The 25,421-nt window shown below is 45.2% G+C and overlaps 1 protein-coding gene and 1 non-coding gene across 11 annotated transcripts in view; both read left to right on the forward strand.

Moving 5' to 3' along the window:
* Positions 1–25,421, forward strand: part of NRF1 (nuclear respiratory factor 1) — a 143,223-nt gene that overhangs the window by 111,456 nt on the left and 6,346 nt on the right. For 2 of the 10 annotated variants that reach the window (XM_026511022.4, XM_048212882.2), the window contains one exon: positions 5,483–13,013. The exons of 7 other annotated variants lie outside the window; for them this stretch is intronic. In XM_026511022.4, coding sequence (XP_026366807.1) covers positions 5,483–5,568 — 86 coding nt within the window. In that variant the 3' untranslated portion in view covers positions 5,569–13,013. One more of the 10 variants, XM_057304204.1, reaches the window with a different exon arrangement.
* LOC113267278 (small nucleolar RNA U13) lies at positions 21,332–21,432 on the forward strand. Its single transcript, XR_003320686.1, has one exon. It is a non-coding gene; the product is annotated as a small nucleolar RNA U13 (small nucleolar RNA).

Here is a 25,421-nt window from a genome sequence, read left to right on the forward strand (position 1 = left end):
AGTCAGTTACCAAGACCTGGGCTGCCTGGGGGAGTGCCTCAGATGTCTGGGGCAAAGACAATGACCAGCCCCGTTCTGTAACACTCCGTGATTGTTTATTAAACTTAATATATATATATGGTTAAGTAGGACAAGTTAAGTACTCTATGGAGATTTCTTTTTCGTGTTGAAAGGAGGATAAATGATAACATAGTCTTATTTAGACAGACAGTTGCTTAATGACATCAGTGGCTGAGAGGAAAGTTCCTGGCACTTTTTACGGGATAGATCCCTTTTAAGTGAATGAAGTTATTTGGAAAAGTCTTGGAAGAAAGACCGAAAGCTGTATCCTCCTTTGGAAGTGAGAAGAGGAAAGTACTTGTGTCTGTCACCCAGAGAATAACACAGGAAACATAAAGAGCCCCTGTGGCTCCTGAGAAACATTTTCTTAAAAAAAAAAACAAACAAGAAAATCAAATACTACAGCTACAGCCTGCTTTTTCTGTAGGGTTAGGGACTCCCGTGAACTAACCCTAACAGAGATCGACTTGATCTTCGCCAGAACACTGCAGGTTAAAGGGCATCTCATAGCCATGTATGTTCAAGATGAAAGGACCATAGGTAGATTTCAAGGAAACCTCCCTCTTTAGCTGGAATCCTACCCCTGCTTCCTTACCTTACGCTCTTCTCTTCTGAGTCCTAATCTACCTTGAACAGATAGGGTATCTGGCTCTGTGACGTTCTTCTGAAGTGCAGATTGCTGTTATTCCCTGTGGAATGCTGCAGGTACTTCTCTGCCTGCGTTTCATAGGAGGCTATTATCCCTTCTAATGGTCTTGACCTGTCTGGGCTAGGAGAATAGACAGCTTTATAGTTCTGGCTCCTCCTCAGCCTCACCTTCTCAGATTGAATTTATAGGTAAGTTTGAGGACCCTGGGGGTCTCTGGCCACGTGGACCCATTCAGCCCTACAGTAAAGCTGAACCATACCCACTATCATTGATTCCTGGAAACTGCCTCTTTTCAGTAGCCTTGCGGTGTGTGAATCAGTTGCGTTGATTTCATGTAGTTGATCGTGTTGGTGCTAAGAGAAAATTCTGGTCTACATCCTAAAAGCCAGTGGTTCCCAAAGAAGGTCAGCCCCAATGTGTGGCTGCCAACCTGTGCCAAGCTAAGACACGAGAGCTGGAGTTAGCACTTTCTCAACACAGCGTTTCTGAATCAGACCAGGCCATTGAGTTGCGCCTTAACCCCAGCAATTTTAGGTGAAGGCTGATCATTTCATCTCTCCCTTGGGAATCCAGAGAATGAATCTAATACTGGATATGATCCAAATAATTCTGATGCTTCTTCTATCTTTTGACATTTTACCCAGAGTGCTATAGAGTTTACTGTGGGGCTGGAACCAGATCTCTCCCATGTAAATAGCTGATTTGGTATCTGGGTAGACTTTTAGGGAATTCTCTTTTCATCATTCTTTCAGAGTGTGTCTTGTTGCCAAAGTTTGTCACTTCTGTGATGACAACCTTATGGTGTCTGCCAGTAGACCAAGTTTATTATCAGGAAGAGTATTATCAGGAAGAACCAGATGGTAGAGGGACAGGTGCTATTTGGAAAAGCCACTACTGGGGAAAAAGAAATACACCCCAGATTCCAGAGTATGGTTTAAATAAAAATCCTAGTAGCAGACAACTCTTCTAAGAGCAATCTGGATATTGTTTAGGCCTGAAGCAGAGGGGGTTTCTGCATCCCCGTTGAGTGTGGCGCTTGATAGAGTACGGTAACAGGTGAGAGATGTCCGGGCAGCAAGGCTATGAAGCAGTGTCCTGCTGGACAGCGGTTTTCAAGTGAAAGATAATGACCCATGCATACAACCCAGAAGTTTAATTTCTGGGTCACCAAGGCAGATTGGACAGAGACTTTGCACCTGAAGATGTCTCCTTTTGTCTGGACTCTGCCCCACCCCAACACTAAGGGGACTGCTCAAGCACTGGTATTACTTTATTTCATGGATGCTCTCCCTTTTTTGATGGCACTAAATAGGTCTTTGGTCTCTTAGGATGGAATTTCATGGTTTGGTTCGATTGACAGTTTTCACAGATGCCTTTCTTTTCATTGAAGTGCAGGTAGAATTGCCTAAGACTAGGGAAGGCCTCTCCATGAGTGCCTTCCTTTACATCTTTTCTTGTCTGTTCTTTTCTTTTTCTCACAGTCGTTCCTTGCCTCACACCCCCCCCCCCGCAATACCTTAATATAAAAGGTTGTGCAGTCTGTAAGGCAGGCCCACACAGGGGTCAAGGGGCTCTGTGACCCACAGTCACCTCTCACCTGACCTTGCCACCCATGGTTAGCAATCTTCGGGCCACCAGATCTACACATTTTTTTTCTTCCTTCCTATTTCAGCAAAAATAATTATAAATAAGAACTATATTGACCCTTGGCCACTTCTCCCGAGGTGCTGTTATGTCTGAGATCTTACTGCATATTCATGCAGCTGTCTTTTATTCCTAAAAGCTAGATGGGAGGGGGATTAAACAGATAGTTCATAGTTAATCAATAAAGATAATGGGAATCATCTGCTTCAGCTGTTGTCCCATTAAGCCTCTTACCAGAGCTGCTAAGAAAATATCCTGTTTTAAAGATATTACCCCTTTAATGTATATGTTGCAAATAGGTTTTTTTTTTTTTCAGTTTATTTTTATTTAACTTCTGTTACTTTCATTTTTATTTCCATAATTATTTGTCTTTTGCTTTTACATTTACATAGGTCCCAAATCAGATAAATATCTATATGGCAGTTCTTCTTCGGTCTCATTTTTTTATTTTAAATACTGTAAAATAGGGACACCTGGGTGGCTCAGTCAGTGAAGTATCTGCCTTCGGCTCAGGTCATGATCCCAGGGTCCTGCGATCAAGTCCCGCATGGGCTCCTTGCTCACTGGGGAGCCTGCTTCTCCCTCTGCCTGCCGCTCCCCCTGCTTGTGCCCTCTCTCTCTGACAAATAAATAAATAAAATATTTTTTTAAAAAGTTCTAAAAAAAATAAATAGTGTAAAATATCTGGAATTTATTTTGGAATATGACATTAGGTAGGAATCTGAATTGATTTTTTTTCCCCTACATAACCTATTCCAGTACCATTTATTCCATAAAAAGGTTGAAATCCATCCTTTCTTTTTTTTTTTTTTTTTTTTTAAAGATTTTATTTATTTATTTGACAGAGAGAGAGACAGCCAGCGAGAGAGGGAACACAAGCAGGGGGAGTGGGAGCGGAAGAAGCAGGCTCCCAGGGGAGGAGCCTGATGTGGGGCTCGATCCCAGAACGCCAGGATCACGCCCTGAGCCGAAGGCAGACGCTTAACCGCTGTGCCACCCAGGCGCCCCGAAATCCATCCTTTCTAAACTGATTTGAAATGTCATTTTTATCATATGCAGAATTCTTTTTTTTTTTAGTTTTTTATTTTAATTCCAGTATAGTTAATGTACAGTGTTATATTAGTCTCAGGTGTACAATACAGTGATTCAGCAGTTCTGTACATTACTCAGTGCCCATCATGATAAGTGTACTCTTAATCCCCTTCACCTATTTCACCCATCCTCCCACCCGCCTCCCCTCTGGTGACCACCAGTTTGCTCTCCTCCATAGTTAAGAGTCTGTTTCTTGATTTGTCTCTCCTTTTTCTCCCCCCCATTTTTTTTTTGCTTCTTTGTGCTTCACACCTAACATGGGGCTCAAACTCACAACCCTGAGATCAGGAGTTACAGACTCTATCAATTGACAAAGCCAGGCATCCTGACTTTATTTCCCTTTATTCATTTCTTTTGTTTCTTAAATTCCACATGAGTGAAACCATATGGTATTTGTCTTTCTGACTTATGTCACTTAGCATTATACTCTCTAGCTCCATCCATGTTGTTGCAAATGGCAAGATTGCCTTCTTTTTATGGCTGAATAATATTGCATTGTATATTATCCATTCACCTATAGATGGACACTTGGGCTGCTTCCATAATTTGGCTATTGTAAATAATGCTGCTGTAAACATCCGGGTGCATGTATCCCTTTGAAGTAGTGTTTTGTATTCTTTGGGTAAGTACCCTGTCGTGCAGTTACTGGGTTGTAGGGTAGTCCTATTCTTCACTTTTTGAGGAGCCTCCATACTGTTTTCTGCAGTGGCTGCACCAGCTTGCGTTCCCACCAACAGTGCAGGAGGGTTCCTTTTTCTCCACATCCTCGCCAACATTTGTCGTTTCTTGTGTTTTTTATTTTAACCATTCTGACCAGTGTGAGGTGATATCTCATGGTAGTTTTGATTTGCATCTCCCTGGTGATGAGTGATGTTGAGCATCTCTTCATGTGTCTGTTGGCCATGCGTATGTCTTCCTTGGAGAAATGTCGGTTTGTGTCTTCTACCCATTTTTTAACTGGATTATTTGTTTTTTGGGGTGTTCAGTTTTATAAGTTTTTTATGTATTTTGGGTACTAACTCTTTATCAGATACGTCACTTGCAAATATCTTCTCCCATTCAGTAGGTTGCCTTTTAGTTTTGTTGATTGCTTCCTTCCCTGTGCAGAAGCTTTTTATTTTGATGTAGTCCCAATAGTTATGTTTCTTGCTTTTGTTTCCCTTGCCTCAGGAAACATATCTAGAAAAATGTTGCTATGGCTGATGTCAGAGAAATTATTGCTGTGCCCTCTTCTAGGATTTCTATGGTTTCAGGTCTCACATGTAGGTCTTTAATTCATTTTGAGTTTATTTTTGTGTATGGTAAAAAAGTGGTTCAGTTTCTTTCTTTTTTTTTTTTTTTTTTTTGGCGTGTAGCTGTAGAGTTTTCCCAACACCATCTGTTGAAGAGACTGTATTTTGCCTATTGTATAGTCTTGCCTCTTTTGTTGAAGATTAACTGACTATATAATCGTGGGTTTATTTCTGGGCTTTCTGTCCTGTTCCATTGATCTTTGTGTCTGTTTTTGTGCCAGTACCATATTGTTTTGATGACTATAGCTTTGCAGTGTAACTTGAAATCTGGAATTGGGGGTACTTCCAGCTTTGTTTTTTTCTTTCAAGATTGTTTTGGCTATTTGGGGTCTTTTGTGTTCCCATACAAATTTTAGGATTATTTGTTCTAGTTCTGTGAAAAATGTTTTTAGTATTTTTATGCAGAATTCTTAAATAGATTATGTAAGGTCTTTTGTGTGGATCTTCTATTTCCATTCAACTATTTGTTTTGTTCTTTATACTGTAATATGTTATTATTGTGGTGTTATTATTAGCAGTTAGTGAAAGACCTTTCTCCAAATTTGGAAAAAATTCAATCAAAATTCCAAAAAGATTGGGGGGGGGGGGGGAGTGACCTTTACAGTAATTTTAAAGTTCATCCAGAAGATTTAAGCCTTTTTTTATTCTTGATTTTACTTCCAGTGTAATTAACATAGTGTTAAAGCCTTATTTTAATTTAACTAATTTAAGTGTTCTCCTCTCCTTCTGCCCCATCTTTCCCTAGGGCAGGGGAAGTGGGGAGTATTCATTATCACAGAGATGGACCAGGAGTGGGAAGCAAGTGCTCTTAATACTGCCCCAGTGAATTGAATGAGACACTAATTGTTGCTGGAAGAGACACTGTCCCTGTAGTTAGACCAAACCAGGTGCGTCTTTCTAGATTAAGAAATCGTGGCTGTCCATTCTGTTTATGCAGAATTCTATGGAGGCTCACTTCTTACACTTTGAAACTTAAATTTCCCTTTCCCCCCCCAACTTCTTCAATTTCATTTTTTGTACTAAAATGAGGGTGGGGCACACTCCCCTTACGGAGTACTCCAAGCTAGGGATCTGCATTCTTTCCCACTATTGACCTTGCATTCTGTCTCTCAATTCCATTGTCTTATTAATTTTATTTATTTAATAAAAATTTATATAATGCTTGCTACATGCAAACCCTCTGCTAAGTGTTGTACGTGCATGAAGTTATTTAAAACTCAGAATAATCCTATGAGGTAAACACTATTATGCCCATTTAATATATGGGGAAAGTGAGACACCGAAAGTTTCAGTAACCTGGCCAGGTTCACACGGAGTGTGGCAGAAGTGGAATTTGAATTCAGGCAGTTTGCCTCCACGCCACTCAGCTATGCTGCCTCCCTTTGATGTGACTCCACAAATACAGAGTGATGACTGTCTCCCAGTGTTGAACAAATAAGTTTGGGAATGTCAGGCCTTTCTCCCCATCCCTGGGAGAAGCCACTTGCCTTTGTCTAGCTTAGCCTCAGTGCCCACCTACCCCAGTTGTCCCTGATGGCTGTAGGGAGCCTGTGGTGATTTCTAATGTCACGTGCTCCCCTATCCAGCAGCCCTCCCCTCTGCCTGCGTGAGTGCACACGCACTTCCCTTTGCTAGCCTAGGGGAGCCCATGGGTCTGTGGGTCTCCAGTGGCAGAAATTATAGAACCATTCAGTGATCAGCTATCACATTTTAGTATCTTTAGTGAGCAGATCACTTTGCAATCAGTGAACATGTTTTCTTATTTTCATTTGATGGGCGGGGGGGGGGGGGAGGGTTGTTTAAAATGAGGGACGTTGTTTGGGGGCGGGGAGTAGATGATGTTCCCAAGGAAGTAAACCCAGCCTATGAGTTGTTTCCTCACCCCCTAGAAGCTTCTGTCCAAGCCCTCCTGCAACCATTCAGTTTATGCCAGAGCTCTTTCAACATTCCCACCTGTCTCTAGGAAGGTAGGGACCAAGGTGGTAGAAAGGGCTCTGGGGAATGTACATTTCTGCCCGGAGCTAGTTGGTGGCAAACTTGTTTCCCCTGCTCCTCACTGTGCCTTCCCTTCGGCTCTAACCCCATACCTTGATTGGGTCATGCCAGAGAGTTTAGAAAATGCATCTTTCTCCACTGTTTGACATCCAGAGACCATCCACCACCTGTGCTGTCCCGGCTGAGACCTGGGGCCAGCTGCTTTCCTCCTGCCCTGAACGGAGAGACGTGGACTAGAGGGCGGGGTCTGTTTACAAATTAAAGCTGATGATAAAGGCATTAACATTATACTTACAGAAAGAGCAGCCCTTCTCGTTCCTCTGCGGTGCAGTATGTCCCTCCTTGTTCTGACCTGGTGCTGGCAACAGCCCTGCTGCCTGAGGGTCCGCCGTAAGACTCATCAACATAAATTCCTACAACTAAGAGACCCCCCTGAGTCATGCTGCACTGTAAAACGAGTGCGCGGTTTACTACCCATTTCAACTGCCAAATCAAGCTAAATCAATTTTCAGTTCCTTTAGAAAAAAAATTCTGTCTTCTCCTTTTCTTCACACTAAACATGTCTTTACCTGTCCACCTGGCTGTTTTTCTTTGACCCTATTAAAAACTTTAAAGGGGCGCCTGGGTGGCTCAGTCAGTTAAGCATCACCCTTCAGCTCAGGTCATAATGCCCACATCGGGCTACCTGCTCAGCGGGGAGTCTGCTTCTCCCTCTCCTCCCCACCTGTGCTCTCTCTAGCTATCTCTGTCTCTCTCTCAAATAAATAAAATCTTAAAAAAAGAAAAAACTTTTAAAAATATGTATGTTTCTCCAGTTTAATTTAATCTGAGCTATGCTTATTGGAATACCTTTTTCAAAAAATTTGAGAGGGATAAAGGAGTAGATAGATGAGGACAGAAGCATGAAGTTCAGATAAGAGAGCAGGATTCCTGGGTGGAGTTTTTGCATGAGAGATTAGAACACACATTCCTATTCCGCAAGGCCTCTCAAGTGAGACAGGATGGCAGAAAGGTCTGTTCTGTACTGATTATAAAGAGGTAAGCGCAGCTGGATCTGAAGAAGGCAGCATGTCTGTGCTTTAATTCTCAGTGGAAACCTACTTTATATGTATTACAAAGACATTAGGGCATCCTTAACCTGGGGGCTTGGACCCTGTGAAATTCTCTATAAATTTTTTGTACTTTTCTGGGATCCATAGCTTTGATCAGACGTGCAAATCGATCAGAGAACCCCTTCCCCCTCCCTTCCACCCCCTGCTCCTTGTCCGTGCGCCCCCCTTCCCCGCCAAAGGATTAAGAGCCTCTGCTATGGAAGTGGTGACTGGGGTCATTTAACTTTGTGGATATCTGGTCTTAGTGCTGAGACAAAGAGGGGCAAGGGAGTTGGGAGGGTCTGCTGGCCTAGCTTCTTACTCTAAAAGCTGCATTACCAAGCTCTGTGATCTTGAGCAAGCAAATTAACCTCTCTAAGCCTTAACTATAAAATTAGGCTAATGGTAGTTCCATGCTCATGAGGCTGATGGGAGCATTAAACAAAGTGATTCCTGTAGAGTGCTTAGCATAGTCCTTGGCACATAGATATACTGTAAGCATAAAACAGTTATTAGCTGTCCACATCACTTTCATCGCCCCAAATTTCATCCTTGCCCAGAATATGTTTGGTCACACTTCAGAGTGCAGAGTACCCTTGCGCTTTCCTGTTTTCAGGACAGATCCATATGCTTACCTTACGCAGTTGAAGATACATGCGCCAGAGGTAAACGCTGCAAAAATGGGACATCAGAGGCTCTTTCTGTGTAGCCTTGAGGGAAGGAAATTGAAGGAACTTTGATTGAAGGTGACACTGTTTAATGGCTCCTGGATTTGGTTGTATCACCGTCCTGGGGCAAGGGCTGCTCTTCTGTCCCAGCGCCTAGTTTGCTGTGGCCGCTATGGCTCTCCACTGCTCCTAAGGCCATGCTCTCTCTTCAGACCTCACAGCTGGCTTTCAGTCTCCATCATGAAGGGGGACTTTTTTCACTTTTTTTCTTATTTACACCACCACCATCATCCATTATTACTCACTAGATGTCCTTCTGTTCTAGCTCTTCTTTAAAAATAAGAGGGAAAATTCCAGTTCTCATCTTGATAAACTATAAAATACATCTCTCATTGTCCCTTTTTCTGTGCTGGACACATTAGTACATGGACTTGTTCCCAAAAGAGTCAGTGGAGATGTCAGTATTAAATTAACCTAGGAAACATGTCAGTGTGGCTCCTCCAAAAAGGTGCTGGTAGGGGCACCTGGGTGGCTCAGTAGGTTAAGCAGCTGCCTTCAGCTCAGGTCATGATCTCAGGGTCCTGGGATCAAGCCCTACATCGGGTTCCCTGCTCAGCAGGGAATCTGCATCTCCCTCTGGCCCTCTACCTCCCCTGCTCATGCTCTCTCTCTCTCAAATAAAATCTTTAAAAACAAAACAAAACAAAAAAAAACGGTGCTGGTATGCTCTCCCAGTATGCACTAAATCACTTTTTGCCTCACTATTTTAATTAAAGTTTAAACAAATGTATTAAATTAAGTTTTATTGTAAAGGTACATTTTCAGTCACCATAAAGCGCAATAAGAGCTTGCATTCTTCGCTACGATATTATTTGTCCCTTTAATCCAAAAGTGGTGAGTTCAGTCCTCCCTGGACTTGAAGCAGGCAGCCCCTGAGCAAACAGTTTTATATGAGCTGAGAGTCCTAGGCTGAAAGCCTCCCATCCTGAAAGTCCCTAGAGAGCAGCGCCTTTGGCGGCTGTGGACTTCTAGGCTACCCTGCTATAGCATAAATGACCCTCTTTGCCGCTAACAGGGAGACCTAGAGCTACTAGGATGGTCTCAGTCAGACCAAGCCGAGGTGTTGCCTATTCTGTCAGAAAAAGCAAATGCAGACTCATCTGTCATACAGCTCTTTTCCCTTTAGAATCGTAGGTCTTTTTTATTTTTATTCTTTTAAGATTTTATTTTTAAGTGATCTCTACACCCAGCATGGGCCTCGAACTCATGACCCCAAGATCAAGAGTCACATCCTCTACTGACCGAGCCAGACGGGTGCCCCTGGAATCACAGGTCTTTTTTAAATGGAGGGGGAGGTAGAGCATACTCGCAAACCTGAAAAAACATCTTAGAAGGAATTAGATGAGGGTGGCTCAGAAAGAAGGGGGCTGAGGAGTGAGTACATGAGGGCCTGCAGCTCCCGGGGCATGGATGCTTCGAATGTCCTCTGGACAACATGCTTTCTTTGCAGACAGCATTTCCCTATTTAAGTCAGCTAACTCTTTTCTTAAAATCGTAGTTTTCATTCTGGAAAACATGTTGGTAGATGTCATACCAGGAAAATAACTTTCACTTTTCTCTCTTTTTGCTTTTTGACTGTAAGCATTGACCATCATTATTTAGGACCTTCATCATTTTTGTTTCTTTCTCCTTTCTTTCCTTTTCTGTTTTTACTACTGTGGCCGCCACCATCACCATAACCCCCTTGCCAGCGACTAAGCAAGCACCCTCAGCATTATTCTACCTTCACCCAGGAAGGTGGGTAGAACACAGCTGTGAGCCCTGTTTTGTGGAGGCAGCTGAAGCTGGGACTTGCGCAGTGTCACTCTGCAGCTAAATGGTGAAACTGGAAACCAAACCCCCTTCTCCAGTACTCTCTACTGCCTGATGTGGGCCCCTTCCTTCCTCTTCACTCCTTCTTGCCAACCCACCCAACCAAGGAAGTCAAAGAGACATAGAACAAGTGAAAGCCATTGTCTTTATTATTCATCTAATTCAACTGTTCTTTGTGTGGGTCGCTGTTTTGCAGGATTGTTTTAGAGTGGTTATAGCCATATTTTACTCACCTTAGAAGTCAGTGTCATGATAAATCTTAGCAGAGGCAAATAAATAAACGGCATCAAAACCCAAGATCTGAAGGTGTGCCGTCTAATGCAGTAGCTATGATTTGTGTCTGTTTGAATTTAAATGTGAGTTAATTAGGGGCGCCTGGGTGGCACAGCGGTTGGGCGTCTGCCTTCGGCTCAGGGCGTGATCCTGGCGTTATGGGATCGAGCCCCACATCAGGCTCCTCTGCTATGAGCCTGCTTCTTCCTCTCCCACTCCCCCTGCTTGTGTTCCCTCTCTCGCTGGCTGTCTCTATCTCTGTCATATAAATAAATAAAATCTTTAAAAAAAATAAAATAAAATAAATGTGAGTTAATTAAAATTAAGTAAAATAAAAAATTTAGTTCTTCAGTCACAGCCGCATTTCAAGCACTCAACAGCCATGTGTGGCCTGAGATACTGTATTATTTTATTCTAGTTTATTCAGATTTAAATCTAAATAGCTACATGTAGCTAGTAGCTACTGTAGTGAACGGCACAGATACAGAACGTTTTCATCACTGCGGAAAGTTATATTGGATGGTGCTGATCTAAAGGCCATAGCAAGAATACTGTGCTCTTCTGGCAAGTCGTGCCCCGTCTGCATAGGGCAGGACACACCAGTACTTCATGAGCCTAGCCTCCCAGTGACCTTCTCAGCTCATAGACAGCATGGCTTTGCTTATAAAAAAAAAAACAAAACAAAACACTACCATGTGACTGCAGTAATCCGCAACCAGTAAACAGCTGGGCAGGAGGGTTGCAAGAAGAACTGGCCTATTTTTGAGCACCGCAGCGTCCCGAGCAGGAAAATCTGAGACAGGAGGCAGCAGAGACACCTAAACCCACTTCCCAGTCTCTTTATGCGTGACCCAGGCCACTCACATGTTTCCACCCAGATGCCTTACAAATGCAGGTTTCTCTTCTTGGCTACAGGCATCTTGAGGTGAGGCTCTTTAATGATTTATAGTGACCCCAAAAAGGATCAAATATCCAGAGCCCAGTGGGTCACGAGGCTGAAAGAAGCCATTACTATTGGATGAATCCCAGATTTCACAACGAAAACATGGCTGCTTCTGAAATAGGAACATAGAGGTGTATGCTGGGGCTCTCGATTCTCGAATACACGGGGGGGTTACAGTTACAGTTTTCTGCCCCAGATGTGTTACTCCGCAGCCCCTTTATGCACTGAAGCTTGTCCTCCTGCCTGCCTGCCTTCACAGTCACCCCCTAAAATCCAAAATGCCTCCTGGAGCAGCGGCCAGAGGGAACGGGCAGTTTTTCTGACTCCCCACTCTTGCCCATCCAGGGAGATGTGTCGATCACACTAGTTTTAGGGGCCAACAGAGAATATTTAGTCCCACTCATTTTAGTGCCTGGAGCATCGTAAGCATGCAGTAACTGTTAACTACTATTGCTGCTGCTGCTGCTGCTGCTGCTGCTGCTGCTGGTGTTATTATTTTTAAACACTCAGACTGAACAGGAAGGGAACTAATCTTCAGAGGGTTTGCTGTTAGCTCCTCCTGGACACATCTTAGGATCTGGTCCAGTAAGTGTCTGTTTGGAGGGAGCAGGGAGTGGATCTCACACTGAGAATCCCTGCTTTAGAAAGCCTCTGTTACTGATGGAGCATACTGTGTCCCTCAGGCATGCTAGAGAAACAAAACTGAGATCCAGTTCTCCAGAATGACCAGGGCTTTCCTGTCACTCATCAGACGTAGCCCCCACAGGTGGAGGGGTTTCTAATGGTCAGGGTTCTTTGGTGCCTTTGTTTGTGTCCCGTGAAAATGCTGACTTGTGGATACCTCCAGAAGGACCAGGGCTGTCTCTTGAAAGTGTCAGTGTGAGGTTTCGATTCATATTTCTCCTTGCGGAGTCTGCTCGTCCAGAGGCGGGTATCGTCTCCCCTGTATCATGATAAACGAGGGTGGCCTCAGGCATTCTCGTTTGTACACCAGAAATTGCTAATCTAGGCTCTGCTACTTGAAGACTTAGACTACAAAAAGGGAGAGCCTTCACCATGAAATGGCCGCCGCTATACAGTGGTCTCTATTCTTAGTGTTCATCTGAGCCAGGGCCCTGTCCTTCCAAGGTAGCTTTTAGGTGCTTTCCATATGAAAAGCTGAAGGCCTCCAGAGCTGGCAACTCAGGGCCCCAGGGGGAATTAGCACATATTGTCAAGCCAGGTTGGCATGCCTTCACAACTCCCAGTCTGACTGTGTCAGGTATTCTCAGCTGGGGGAACTTGGTGAGCCAGGGACATTCTGGGCAAAACACTCAGACCAGAGCTTCAGGGCAGAGATTCCCAAGAAGGTGCCTGCCACTTGGCAGATGGACTGACCAGTCTCCTCTCCATCCTCAGTGTCATGAGGGCCAAGTTACATGTGTCCTTATCTCATTCTCCTTCCCTTTAGGTCCCCACATCTTTCTGAGTCTTTGTATTCGAAAGACAGATTCTGGTCTTAGATGATTCCAGCAGAATCTTGGTGCCTGTCATTGCAGGTAATATTCTGTAAAGGGATTTTTTTTTTTTTTTTTTTTTGGCATACCAAATCCAGAGCTGTAATTGGACAACTTTAATTGGAGTCATTTCTATTTAATACGTGGATGAAAAAGTAGGTTTTAATTGAGCATGTAAAAAGGGGATTAATCACTCTTCACACAAGAACCAGAATATCATGACAAGAAAAACTCTTACAGAATGAAGTCTTTAAGGTTCTTGGGGAAAGTGGACTTTCCTCTTTTTATTTATGCTTCCATTAGGATTTTGAAGGAATGTCAGCGCACTGTTATTAACTCTGATAGCTTGTACATCGCAGGCAGTATGGTTCGGGGCCCTCTGGCTCTCAGGTTACCCGTGTAAATACAGGGATTCACTTCCCAGATCCACCATTTGCTTAATAAAGAGCAAATGTGCAGAACCCAGCAGCAGTAGCAGCCTGGCAGAGCCGTAATCTGAACAGGATAAACATGCTTCCTTTTTGTATGATGCTCTCTCTCCATCCTCCTGCCAAGAGCAGGATATCAAATGAAGGGGAGGTTGTGGTTAGAGTCAGTAAAGTGAATGTCTAAGTGGCACCTGCTCCATTCAACAGATCTGCTTTCCCGGGGCCTCCCACTGCACATCTGCTCCTGACAAAGCCTCTTTTCTCCTCCTGTTGGTCAGACTGAGAGCAAAGACCCAGCAAGGAGACATATTGGTTTTGTTTTGTCAGCACAATTGCCTGTGACATTATAATTACACCAAATCTTCATTATTAGAAGGGCCCAATTTAGAGATTTTCAGAGGCTAAATGGGGTTTTCAAAGTGAAATTGATAAACACATCTTTTCTGTTGTAAAGCTAGCAATTGGATCTGAAAATCACTGAAGGGGTCTAAATCTGGAAACTGAGACACTTTTCTGAGTGAGACAAACCCTGCTATCAGATCGGCTCACGAAGCCGGCGTCCAGCAATTCTTCGGGTTTTGCCCAGCCCAGCATTTCCGTACTGCTCGTAGTTCTATGCTGCAGAGCTATACTATATTGTTCTCCAGTGCTGGTCAAGTTTCTCACCTGGGGGCCCTGGGGGAGGGGGGGTGTTAAAATAAGTTGATGGGGTAGAGCAGCAAAGGGGGAAAAAAAGCCCTCTGGTATAAATAAGGGAAATGCGAGGAAAACATATTTTAGGTGAATGCAGAGCGTCCAGTTTCGGATTGAGTTTCCAGTTAACAAAGGCAACTCTTACCGTGTTCTACGGTGTGTGCGCTATTGAGGCATGCCTAGGATGAGGCGGTGGCTTGCTGGGAGCTTGGGAAAGGTTTTAGAGCTGCACGGACTATTTAAACTTTAATTAAAGTCAAAGTAAAGATCGAGCCCCTCGGTCCTGCTAGCCACATTTCATGGGCTCTGCAGCCACCATATTGGCCAGCGCACAAATAGAACACGGCCATCTTTACAGTGAGTTCTGGTGGACAGCACTGTGGTAGAGATTAGTCTGAACCGTTTGAAATGTCTTGACTGCTTTAGCCAGCCTTGGAGTTTCTATTTCAGCTTTGTTGGAAGGGGAAAAGGGAATTTGGAATTTGCCTGGATGTTTTTGGAACAACTTCTTCCAGCCGTATTACTTAGATTGTGACCTTTATCTTCCCACCTTAAAAAAATTGTTTTCCTCCAAGAATCTCATGTCATTTCCTCACCCCTCACATAGACCCAAAATAATAATAATGAATTATAACCACGAGAAAGGACTTTAATTTCAGGAAGGCCCACTTTCAGCTGGCCTACTCCCTGGTCTTCCCTTCCTTAAGCTTTCATGGCCCTGATGTTTGACTGGAGAGTTTTCTGACTAACAAGAGGACATGCAAATGTTCAAGGGCCAAGGGTGTGTATATGAATTCTTCATTTCGTGGACAACACTCCTGGGGTGGACCACTGAGCTGGTGGTACCTTCCATTTTTAGCAACTCTGGGGACCGAGGGCAAGATCCTGAATCTTGCTTCCTCCATCTGTCTGCCTCTGGTAGCCACTGCATGGTAGCTTTAACTCCTGAGAGGAAACCTATGTGAAATAGCAAAACTACCTCAAATTTAGATCCTGTCTTTTTTCACCACAGCTTAAATCATGTAAATATAACGTTCCTTATCCTCATAGCAGCCCTATGAGACAGAGTAGCGGTCCGTTTTATAAATGTAAATATAGCTATCTCTCAGTTGCCACATACAGATTATCTGTCACACAGATTAGTTGTGACACATTTTAAATCCTTAGACAGTTTCTCTCAACAATCCAGCGTAAGCCTGGACCGTCTCCTCCACCCCCCCACCCAGCTGCTGGGTACTTAAGGAATACAAATTCGTTTTCATATTAGCTTAAGGAAGACATTATTAGGAAAGTAAGTCTGCTACAAGAAAAGCACATCATAAATTCCAGTTTGAGGGGAGGTATCAGAGAAATGGCCGACCCTCCCTTTGGCTCAACTAAGAGTTGACTTGCAAGATCTCCTTTTACAGACATGCACACCGTTAGCACTCAGTGTGCTGGCATGCTTACGGAAGGATTTGTAGAACCCTCCATGGCATTGTCAGGATGGCTTCGTACCCTGGGAGGCAGTGTCCTGTGGCTGCTCCTCCCCACCACGTGCCAGGGGCCCATCTTGCTCAGTGCTTTTTGAAAGTTCTGTGTTGGGGCGCCTGGGTGGCACAGTCAGTTAAGTGTCTGCCTTCGGCTCAGGTCATGGGGATCGAGCCCCACGTCGGGCTCCCTGTTCAGCAGGGAGTCTGCTTCTTCCTCTCTCTCTGCCACTGCCCCCTGCTTGTTCTCTCTCTCTGTCAAATAAATAACATCTTTAAAGAAAAAAGAAAATTCTGTGTTGTCAGACTCAGTCTGGCTGACCGAGCCTCATGGGGGCTCGTCTCTGGGAAAACAAGGTAGTGGCCACAGGGTAGAGCACCCGCGGCGCAACATCCCCTACGGATGGCAGAGCCTCTGCTCTCCCGCCCATCCTCCAGCCACCGAATGGTTTAGCCATTGATGCTTTTGTGCAGAGATAAAAACATGGAGATTCCTCTAGTGTTATCATTCCTTCTGCCTTTCTGGCAGAAGCTGGAATTCTTTCGTAAAAACTTGTCCCCATTATCAATTTGGTTATGCTGAATATAGTCCAGATAGGAAAGGCAGGATAAACAGTTGAACAAAATGAAGTTTGAGATATATTTTTTTTCTGCGGCTATCAAACCCCAAAACTATCTCTGCTTTCCGGTCTGCTGTCTTCAGGTATCTCACTGCTGAAAGCCAATTTAATTCTGTTCTTTGTGTGCTCCTAAGAATTATGTACTGTTTGTTTTCTAAATGCTACTCTGCACATTGTGCTAAATGTGAGGGGTTGAAAAATAGTACAATATCTTTGGAAGCTTTTCTGCCTCAATCTATGCCTGTTCGGTTAGAAGAACCAAGGGCTGGATGGTGGGTACATTTGCAGCGTGAGGTGGCAGTGGGGGTCCAGGGGGTTCCTTGTGCTAGTCTCTCTCCTTTTATGCCTATTTGAAATTTTTCCTAATTAAAAAACCTGAAAATAATGACAGAAAAATAAATAATTCTCCATTCCTAACTCTGGGTAACTCCTGATTGGCTCTTGTATTCATTTCTGCACCTGACTTCTGCAAACTCTTTGCATGGTGACTTTCCCCTGAGGTTTCTGTCAGCTTGGCTCTGCTTTCTATTTATTTTTTTTTTAATTTTTTAAATTTAATTTAACTTTATTTAAATTCAGTTAATTAACATATAGTGTATTAGTTTCAGAGGTGGAGTTCAGTGGTTCATCGGTTATATATAACACCCCGTGCTCATTATATCACATGCCCTCTTTAATGCCCGTCACCCAGTTATGCCATCTCCCACCCCCTTCTTCTTTCTATTTAAAAATACATCACTTTTGAGGGGCGCCTGGGTGGCACAGCGGTTAAGCGCCTGCCTTCGGCTCAGGGCGTGATCCCAGCGTTACGGGATCGAGCCCCACATCAGGCTCCTCTGCTATGAGCCTGCTTCTTCCTCTCCCACTCCCCCTGCTTGTGTTCCCTCTCTCGCTGGCTGTCTCTCTCTGTCAAATAAATAAATAAAATCTTTAAAAAAAAAAAAAATACATCACTTTTGGAGCACCTGGCTGGCTTAGTCCATGGAGCATGTGACTCTTGATCTCAGGGTTATAAGTTCAAGCCCCATGTTGGGTGTAGAGATTACTTAAAAATAAAATCTTAGAAAAAAAATCAACACTTCACATATTGCTCGTATCCTATCCACTGGTCCACAGACTTTGGGGATCTTGAGTGTCCTTCTTCACAGGGATTTCTTCTGGATTTTACTAGGCATCTCCTGCCCTTCTCTACAGTCAGGTCAGATGTCCTTCTGAGCATACACATGTCCCACAAACTTTAGTTGAACACTTTTCTCTCCTGCCATTTTCAGTTTAGAGCCCTGCTGGGCAGATCAGCAGGCCTTGGAGGAGCTTGCTCGGCCCTGCTTTGGGCGCTCGGCCTGCAGGATAGTACACCACGGTGGTTCTGAAGCACGAACCCCTGACTGCATTAACGTTCCTGGACACTCCAACAGTTTCAAAAGGAAACTGTGAAACTGTCCCTCCAAAATATGCTTTGAAATACACTTACTAATAAAGTAAAAATGAATTTATTTTTAACATTTGGCTTATGGGATGAGGGCAAGAGGAATTTCCTGGTGGTCTGAAAAATCAGGCAAAGGACAGAATCTCTGCTATGGAAGTCATCACAGGAAGGGTTTTTTCCAAGAGCGGATTGACATTGTCTAGCAAGAAGAAGGGAGAAAACCTTGTATGCCGAGAAGTGCCTGTTAAACCAAGGCACCGGTGAGGCTGCTATCGGCTTCATGAGAATACTCAGTACGCCAGGTGTAATACATATTTTAATCCACAAATCCCTCAAATGCACCCAAAAGCCATGGACTTAAAAAACACGGAAAAGAAAGATTAAATGTCCCAGAAGCAGCTAATATAACAGAAACAGAACAACTAGGAGAGAAATACTTTTTCTCTGTTTCCTCCTCGTTTTAGTATCAGGAAGGTTCACTGGATCTCCTTTTCATCTGATATTGACATTCTTTTCATGATCTTCCCCTTCTTGCCCTGCAACTGTCCTCTTTCCACCTGGTCCTTGTTTATTACTCTCAGCCTCTTTATCTGCCACCCGCCTACTCGACTAGCTTCTTTCCCCGATTTCCTTTCATGTTCTCCCCTCTCTATACCAATACATACCTAATGCCTGTTTTTCTTCATGTAATAGCGGCTTTCCTTAGACATCGGTCACTGATGTAAATTTTTTTTCAAGCCTGCAAATAAGACTTTAAAGGACTTCCCTCCCGCCTGTCACCCCTTGAAACACCTGAAGATAATGTTTGTTGGCTCTTTAAAAACTGCAGAACTTACTTAGGTAATATAATTCATGGCTTCATTTCTTACTTATTTATTCCTGTCCTTTCCAGGTACAGTCTTCTGGTTCCCCATTTAAGCCAGCATTTTCCTGATACCTGTTAGCTAGCTTTCACATCCATAAACTGCAGAAGACATTATACTGTAAATTTTATCTTCGGGTTTTAAGAGTTCTTTCTCTTCGGGCTCCTGGGTGGCACAGTCGGTTGGGCATCAGACTCTTGGTTGTGGTCTCAGGGTCATGGGATCGAGCCCCTGGTTGGGCTCCGTGCTTAGCATGGAGTCTGCTTGGGACTCCCTCTCCCTCTGCCCTCCGCACAACACACACTCCCTTTCTAAAATAAATAAATAAATCTTTAAAAAATTTCTTTCTCTCCTACCAAATGTTGTGTTTATTTGATAAATTTCTTTGTTTAGCTATTTTTCTCTCACACCCATCAATATTTTTCTCCCGACCAAAGATATTTCCATGACCAACTTGGAAGGCCTTTGCGCTGGACGATTCAGTTACAGCAAACAACAATTCCCAAAGGTTTCCCAGATTGTGAGGGCAAATGAAAGGCCCATTCTTCCTGAGGCTGTCTGTCCTGCTCTATCTTGTCGCGGGGTAGGGTCGGGGGAGGGCAGTCTGGTTGTGGGTGACCGTGGCCAGGAGGTAACTCTGTGCTCTGCTACGCTTGAGCCTATGTCGTTATTATTGGGGTTGAGAAATTTATCAGAGTGATGACATCATATCCTCCTGCCCTGACCATATACTGAACATTCTTACCATGGACAAGTGGTTCCGGCTGGATTATTTATTTACCAGTGTACTGAGCAGCTAGTCCATAGATGGCCCGGTGCGGCCCCAGTGCCAGTTCTGCCCATCGCTGCGTTTCAGAAAGGAAGCTGCCCGCCAGTCCATCTGCCCTGATTTCATGGCTTTTATCTCTAATCTTTACATCTTTGAAGGCCTTTGGCAAATGATGTGCTTCCTGGCAGGAACAAATCACTGCTGAAAGGAGATCTGTGCTGTCTGTGCTTTCATTTCTGTTTCCTGAGCGCTTTAGTCGAACGTCTGTGACCCCACCAGACTTCAGCGAACCTCTTATTCAAAGTCATCTCCGAAAAGTAGCTGACATTGGTGGTACACCTCGTGTGTGCCAGGCACGGTGCCAGACTTCGCCTAAGTCAGCACATGTTCCCCGACAGCCTGTGCGATCGGTAACTGCCGTTTGACATCTGAGGAAAGCGAGGTCCACAGGCCATTCAGGGGCAGAGCCGGGAGTCACGTGTAGTCATCTGACCGGCAAGCCTTTCGTGGAAATAAAGCCGCCTCTTTTATCCTCACACACAGCGCACCTGAGCTACCTACAGCATTTGGCTACACTGCCTTGAGAGTCCTGTGAAAGTCCCGCCGCACCCGGGAGTGGAGTGAAAAGTCTGTGGAAGCCAAGGCTCATAGGAATGGGACCAAGTGTCCAAAAATCCTGAGGAACACGATCTGTAGTCATATTTAATTATTAGGCATCTACTGTGTTCCAGCTGCTCAGTACTTAAAGACACAGTCCTGCCAAAATCTAAGCAAGCAGATTGTGCAGAGAACAACAGTAATTGCTTGGAAACAGCACACAGCTGGTGCCAAATGGTGGAGGGAGGAAAATCACAGGAAGGAAAGAACCTGGTGGGCTGTGCTATCTGGGGTGACTCCAGGAAATGGCGATTGATGTGGAAATTGTTGGAAAGATGTGGAAATTGTTGGAAAAAACGGGACTTGCATTGGCGGGGGATAGTGCTGGGCACCAGATGTGGTGGGGAGGGTACACGAAGGGGATAGGTGTGGTTGTAGCGAAGAGAGAAGGGGGGGTATTTATGGGGAAGGCTGATGTGATCCTTCACCCCAGTAGCTATGTGGACTTTATTTTTCCCACAGTAGACAGCCATCAAAAGTTGGGGGTTTTTTCTATGGTTCGTGGGTTTTTTGGTGGGATGGGATGGCCATTGCCAAACGATATTTCAAAAAGATTTAGCTAACTGTGATCTGTAGACGTGTTCATCAAATCACAGAATGCTGAAAGAGTTAGTCTTCAGGAGAGTCAGTGAATTCCCCCAAGTAAATAAATCGCATATATGCACAAACACAGGCACGCACGTGTGTGTTCCATTACAGTAGGTAAGTGGTGAAACTCATTACCTCAGGAGAGGTCAGGGGTCGAGTAGATGAGCCCACGAATGATAAATTCACAGAGTGTGCAAGGCTGTGACCCTAACCTTCCGAGTTACTCGCATTGGCGCCCAGGGTCTACCACAAAGCCTCCCCTGGTGCCACCATCAGAGCCAGACCACTCTAAACCTCCTGGCCTCCTGTTCTGCAGAAAACAAGGCCAAGCCCCTGAACATGAGCAAATGGTCACTTATATTAGAAGACAAAACCAGGTAAATGAGGTGGTGGCATGATCTGCCACCCACGTAATGTGATTTGAGAGGCTCAAAGACAAATGTCTGTCCAAAAGTATATTCCCCTGTCACTTATGCCTTAATCTTAAATCCCACTACTAGAGGTAGATTATTTTGAATCTTGAAAGGAATTGGACTGAGCAGAACAGTTAAGAGCCCCCCCCCCCCCCGCCGTTATAGCACCTAGGAAATTTTAAAGCATAAATCTCCTCTTAAGAAGTCATCTCTGGTATTTATGCTTTGCATTTGTGAGAAATTGCAGTACATTTGGCACCATAGCAAAAGATTGGAAAACCGAGGTGTGAGTCATCAGAGCGCTGGTTAGTCAAAATCAAGCACCTCCAGATTCTGTGGTTCATAAGCGTGATGACGGGGCGCTCACGCTGTTGGGCACCATGTGCCTCCCTCAAACCTTGTTACACCAACAGCGCATGACCCGTCTGACGTGAAAAAAACATTAAGCACCTTCATGCAAATGGAATACTCTGCAGCCACTAAAAAAAAATAAAGCAAGCCATTATCTTTGTACTTGTAAGTAAAGATCCCGAAAAAGTGAGGTGCAGAAGAATATGAACAGTGCACATTGTTCAAATGGGGAAGATACACAGACACACGTTTCCAAATGCACAATCTCAGATAGACTATTGGCCAGCCACGAAACTGGCCACAATGGTTACCTCTGGGAGGGAGACTGTTTTCAACCCTATACCCTTTTCATACCTTCTTTACTATGCCCTCTGTGTTACCTGTTTTTCAAAATGAAGTCTCTGTTAAAATCGAGATTCTCCTGAAAGGGGGGGAAACGTAAGAGGCAAATGATCACCTTGTGCAAAATGATGGCCCTGGCAAGACGAACAGGTCCCTCGAAGAATGGACCCTGTGCGGGGGGTCTCCTTGGAGACTCCGAGTAGAAGCCCGGCTGTCTCAGAGGTTGGTCTCCCTGCCTGTCCTCCCCGAGAAGGTCATCTGACTTGAAAGGCCTTTGAAGGGTGCTGGGTAGAAAGCGTGCGAGCTGCATCAGAGCCAGCCTAGTCCAGGCGTCTGAATTTTCAGAGGCTGTCCTGATACCCATCGTGTCACGTGGAGGTTTTAGAAGATCCCTCTGGCTACAGTGGAGCAGGGGCTGAAGCCTGGCGATTTCGAAGGAAGATGAAACATAGTCCTGGCAGGGCGCCTGGGTGGTTCAGTCGGTTGAGCATCCAACTCAGTTTTGGCTCAGGTCATGATTTCAGGGCCGTGGGGTCTAGTGCCATTCTGGGGCTCCGTGCTGGGCGTGGAGCCTGCTTAAGATTCTCTCTCTCCCTCTCCCTCTGCCCCTCCCTCCTGCACACACATGCTCTCTCACTCTCTGTAATAAAAAATAAAAAAATATATATATATAGAATTTTTTTTTAAATGTAGTCCTGGCAAGAGATGATAGGATTTTGTCCAGGGAGGCAGCAAAAACAAGTGGCTGAACTCTGGGTTTATACGGGAAGGGCAGGTTGACAGGATTTGTTGATGTATCCTATGTGAAGTCAAAGATGACCGCAGAGTTTTCGGCCTGAGCAACTGGAGGGATGTAGTGGCCGCTTACTGCCCTGGGGGAAGACTGGGAGGAGCGTGTTTGACCTTGTGGGCTTGCGAATGTGATACCCGGTGGGAGAGAAATGCGCAGGCGTTGAGTCTCGTCTTTTACAGGGGAATGGGGTCCCAGAGCCAGCAGATCCTCCAGGGATTTTAGTCTGACTGCTGTTGGACAAGGAAATCTTGTGCTGGGACCTGTGGCTTGTGCTGGGACCTGTGGCTTCTGAGGCACCTTTGGCCTCTTCCCCGTTCGGCCAATTCTGTAAACCTGGCCTGGAAGCCTGAGGGGAGAGGCAGCAATGAGCCCAAAAAGGGTAGTCCTCCACTTGCCAGGTCCTGCCGGCGTGTTGTTCCATGTCAGGGCGGTGGGGTACATGGAAGGACTCCCAGATCGAGAGCCTGGACGCCTGGCTTTGCCACAACTCAGTCATCTCGGGAAAAAGACCACTCAGTGTCTCTTGCTCCGTGTTTACTTTTTTTTTTTAATAAACTTTTTATCTGTTTACTTTTGAGTTTAAAGAAGAAGAAAGGGATTTACTAAACTGAACAAATGCTAAGGTTTCTTATGGCTTTGAAATACTGGGGTCCTAGAGACTGGGGTACTTAATTTCAGGACTTTATAAAATGTGCCTTTAGGCTAAGTCCATAGTTCTGCCAGAGGCATTTGCCTAGCATTTGTGACAGGGAGGACCACCTGCCCTGCCTGCTTCTCTAGGGTCTTAGCAGAAGCCAGAGGCGACACGGTGGATATAAGAGGGCTTTGGAAAGTTCTGTACAAACGCCAAGAGACTTACTGCTAGGACTGTACAGGGTCTCTGGGAAAGACGAGAGAACTTCCAACCTTTAAAGTAGAATGTGAAGGGCTTCCTGTTCCTTAGTCAATCGAAATGACCCAGAATACGAACTGAGATTAACATGCACCTTCTCGATTAGGGCTAATCAGGGCCGGGCTGAGCAGATGCAGGGACAGTCCCAGCCTGATTACTGTGCCTCAGCGTTCAATCATCTCTCCTCTCAGGGCAGCCGCCGACTTAGTGCGCTGGCTTGCCGGCCTCCGCCCCTCCCCCGGCCCCTCGGTGGACAGGACGGCCACCGGGTCAGAGCCGCTGAGACGATTTAATCTAATCCCATGCCAAAATGGCTATGTGAGAGAGAGAGAGTCCGAAATTCTAAAATCCCCACAGTAGGATGCTAATGCGCTCATTGAAGGTGGAGGTAGACTGAAACCGCTTGTAGAAAATAATGGCAATGGGATTTCGAGGCATTCGGGGTTATGAAATGACCCTGAACGTGGGATTTTGCCCTCCATAGAGCTTTTCAGAGATACAGTTGCTGTCACCATTCACTCTCGAGACAGCTTTGTGTAGCAGTCACTTCGTCACCCAGTTGTAGAGGCCAGATTTATTCCTTCCCTGATCGTCAGGTGAAATACAGAAGATGAAATCTTTATATTTTTTTTAAGATTTTATTTATTTATTTGACAGAGAGAGACAGAGAGAGCGGCAGGCAGAGGGAGAAGCAGGCTCCTTGCTGAGCAAAGAGCCCGATGCAGGACTCGATTCCAGGACCCTGGGATCCTGACCTCAGCTGAAGGCAGATGCTTAACCAACTGAGCCACCCAGCTGTCCCTGAAATCTTTATTTTTTTTTAAGATTTTATTTATTTGAGAGAGAGAGAGAGTGAGCAAGAGAGAGCACGAGCAGGGGGAAGGGCAGAGGGAGAGGGAGAAGCAGACCCCCCCGCCCCCCCGCTGAGCAGGGAGCCCGATGTGGGGCTCGATCCCAGGACCCTGAGATCATGACCTGAGCTGAAGGCAGATGCTTAACCGACAGAGCCACCCAGGCACCCCCAGAAGATGAAATCTTTAAAAGTGGTTTCCTTTCGATGAGCCCTGAGCGTAGTCCTTTTTACTCAACTGTTCTCTGGACTGGGAGCTCCTGCCCTGAAACAGCCTCATCACCCTGAGCCTGGGCTGCCTCAGTCACCCCGTATCCGGGAGGGACACCTGTGCAACCTCAGAAGGCAGGTTTCCTGCACGAGTGCAGACCTCATTCCTTGACCCCTGCTGATTGCTGAGCACTCAAAGATGGAGACTCCATCCCTCAAGGAGCTGACAGTCCTCCCGAAGACAAGACATGCACGCAGTGATGGTGAACACGCCCACTGCCTCCAGGGAGGCCAGTACAGAGTGCTCGTGACCTCCGGAGAACAGGGGCCAAGGCCGAGCAGGAGAGACTGCCGCTGACTGTGGAAGGAAGAGTCGGAGCCCATTCAAGGAACTAGCCCCAGCCCAGCATTCCAGGCAGAAGTCACCGTCGTACACAGGTCATGGTCGTTCACCTGACTGGAGTGTAAAGCCAGGGCGGATTCATGGTCACTGGGCTCAACTGAACGACAGGGGCTGACATGAAGGGTTTAAATCCTGCAAAGAGATTTGGACTTGATATCCCTTGGGCCACTGAGGAATTGCAGGATCAGTTTGTGTTCAGAGATTGTTCTGATTATAGCAGTGGCAGCTGATAGATATTTCTGCATTTGCCTCTTTGTCCATTTTATCCGGGTCTTCCATGGTACTGAAGCTTCTAACAACAGTGTTGGGTGTGGATCCACATCATCGGAAGGGAAAACATCATAAACCAGAGGTGTGACTATGACAATTCTTTAAGTCTCTAATCACACCCACCCACCCACCCCCCATCCCCATCCCAGGATGGTGGTTCATTATGAGGAAGTCTTCCTGCTCACAGTGGTCCCTGTATTTATCAAGTGTGCAACTTGTTCCCCAAGTTTGGAGCTTTCGGAACTGCATGGAGCTCAGAAGCAAGAGTAATGAAATGAGACGGGTCTTTGCTTCTAGTTTAGTTGCTGT

The sequence above is a fragment of the Ursus arctos genome, unplaced genomic scaffold (genome assembly GCF_023065955.2).
Source record: "Ursus arctos isolate Adak ecotype North America unplaced genomic scaffold, UrsArc2.0 scaffold_3, whole genome shotgun sequence".
Taxonomy (NCBI): Eukaryota; Metazoa; Chordata; class Mammalia; order Carnivora; family Ursidae; genus Ursus; species Ursus arctos.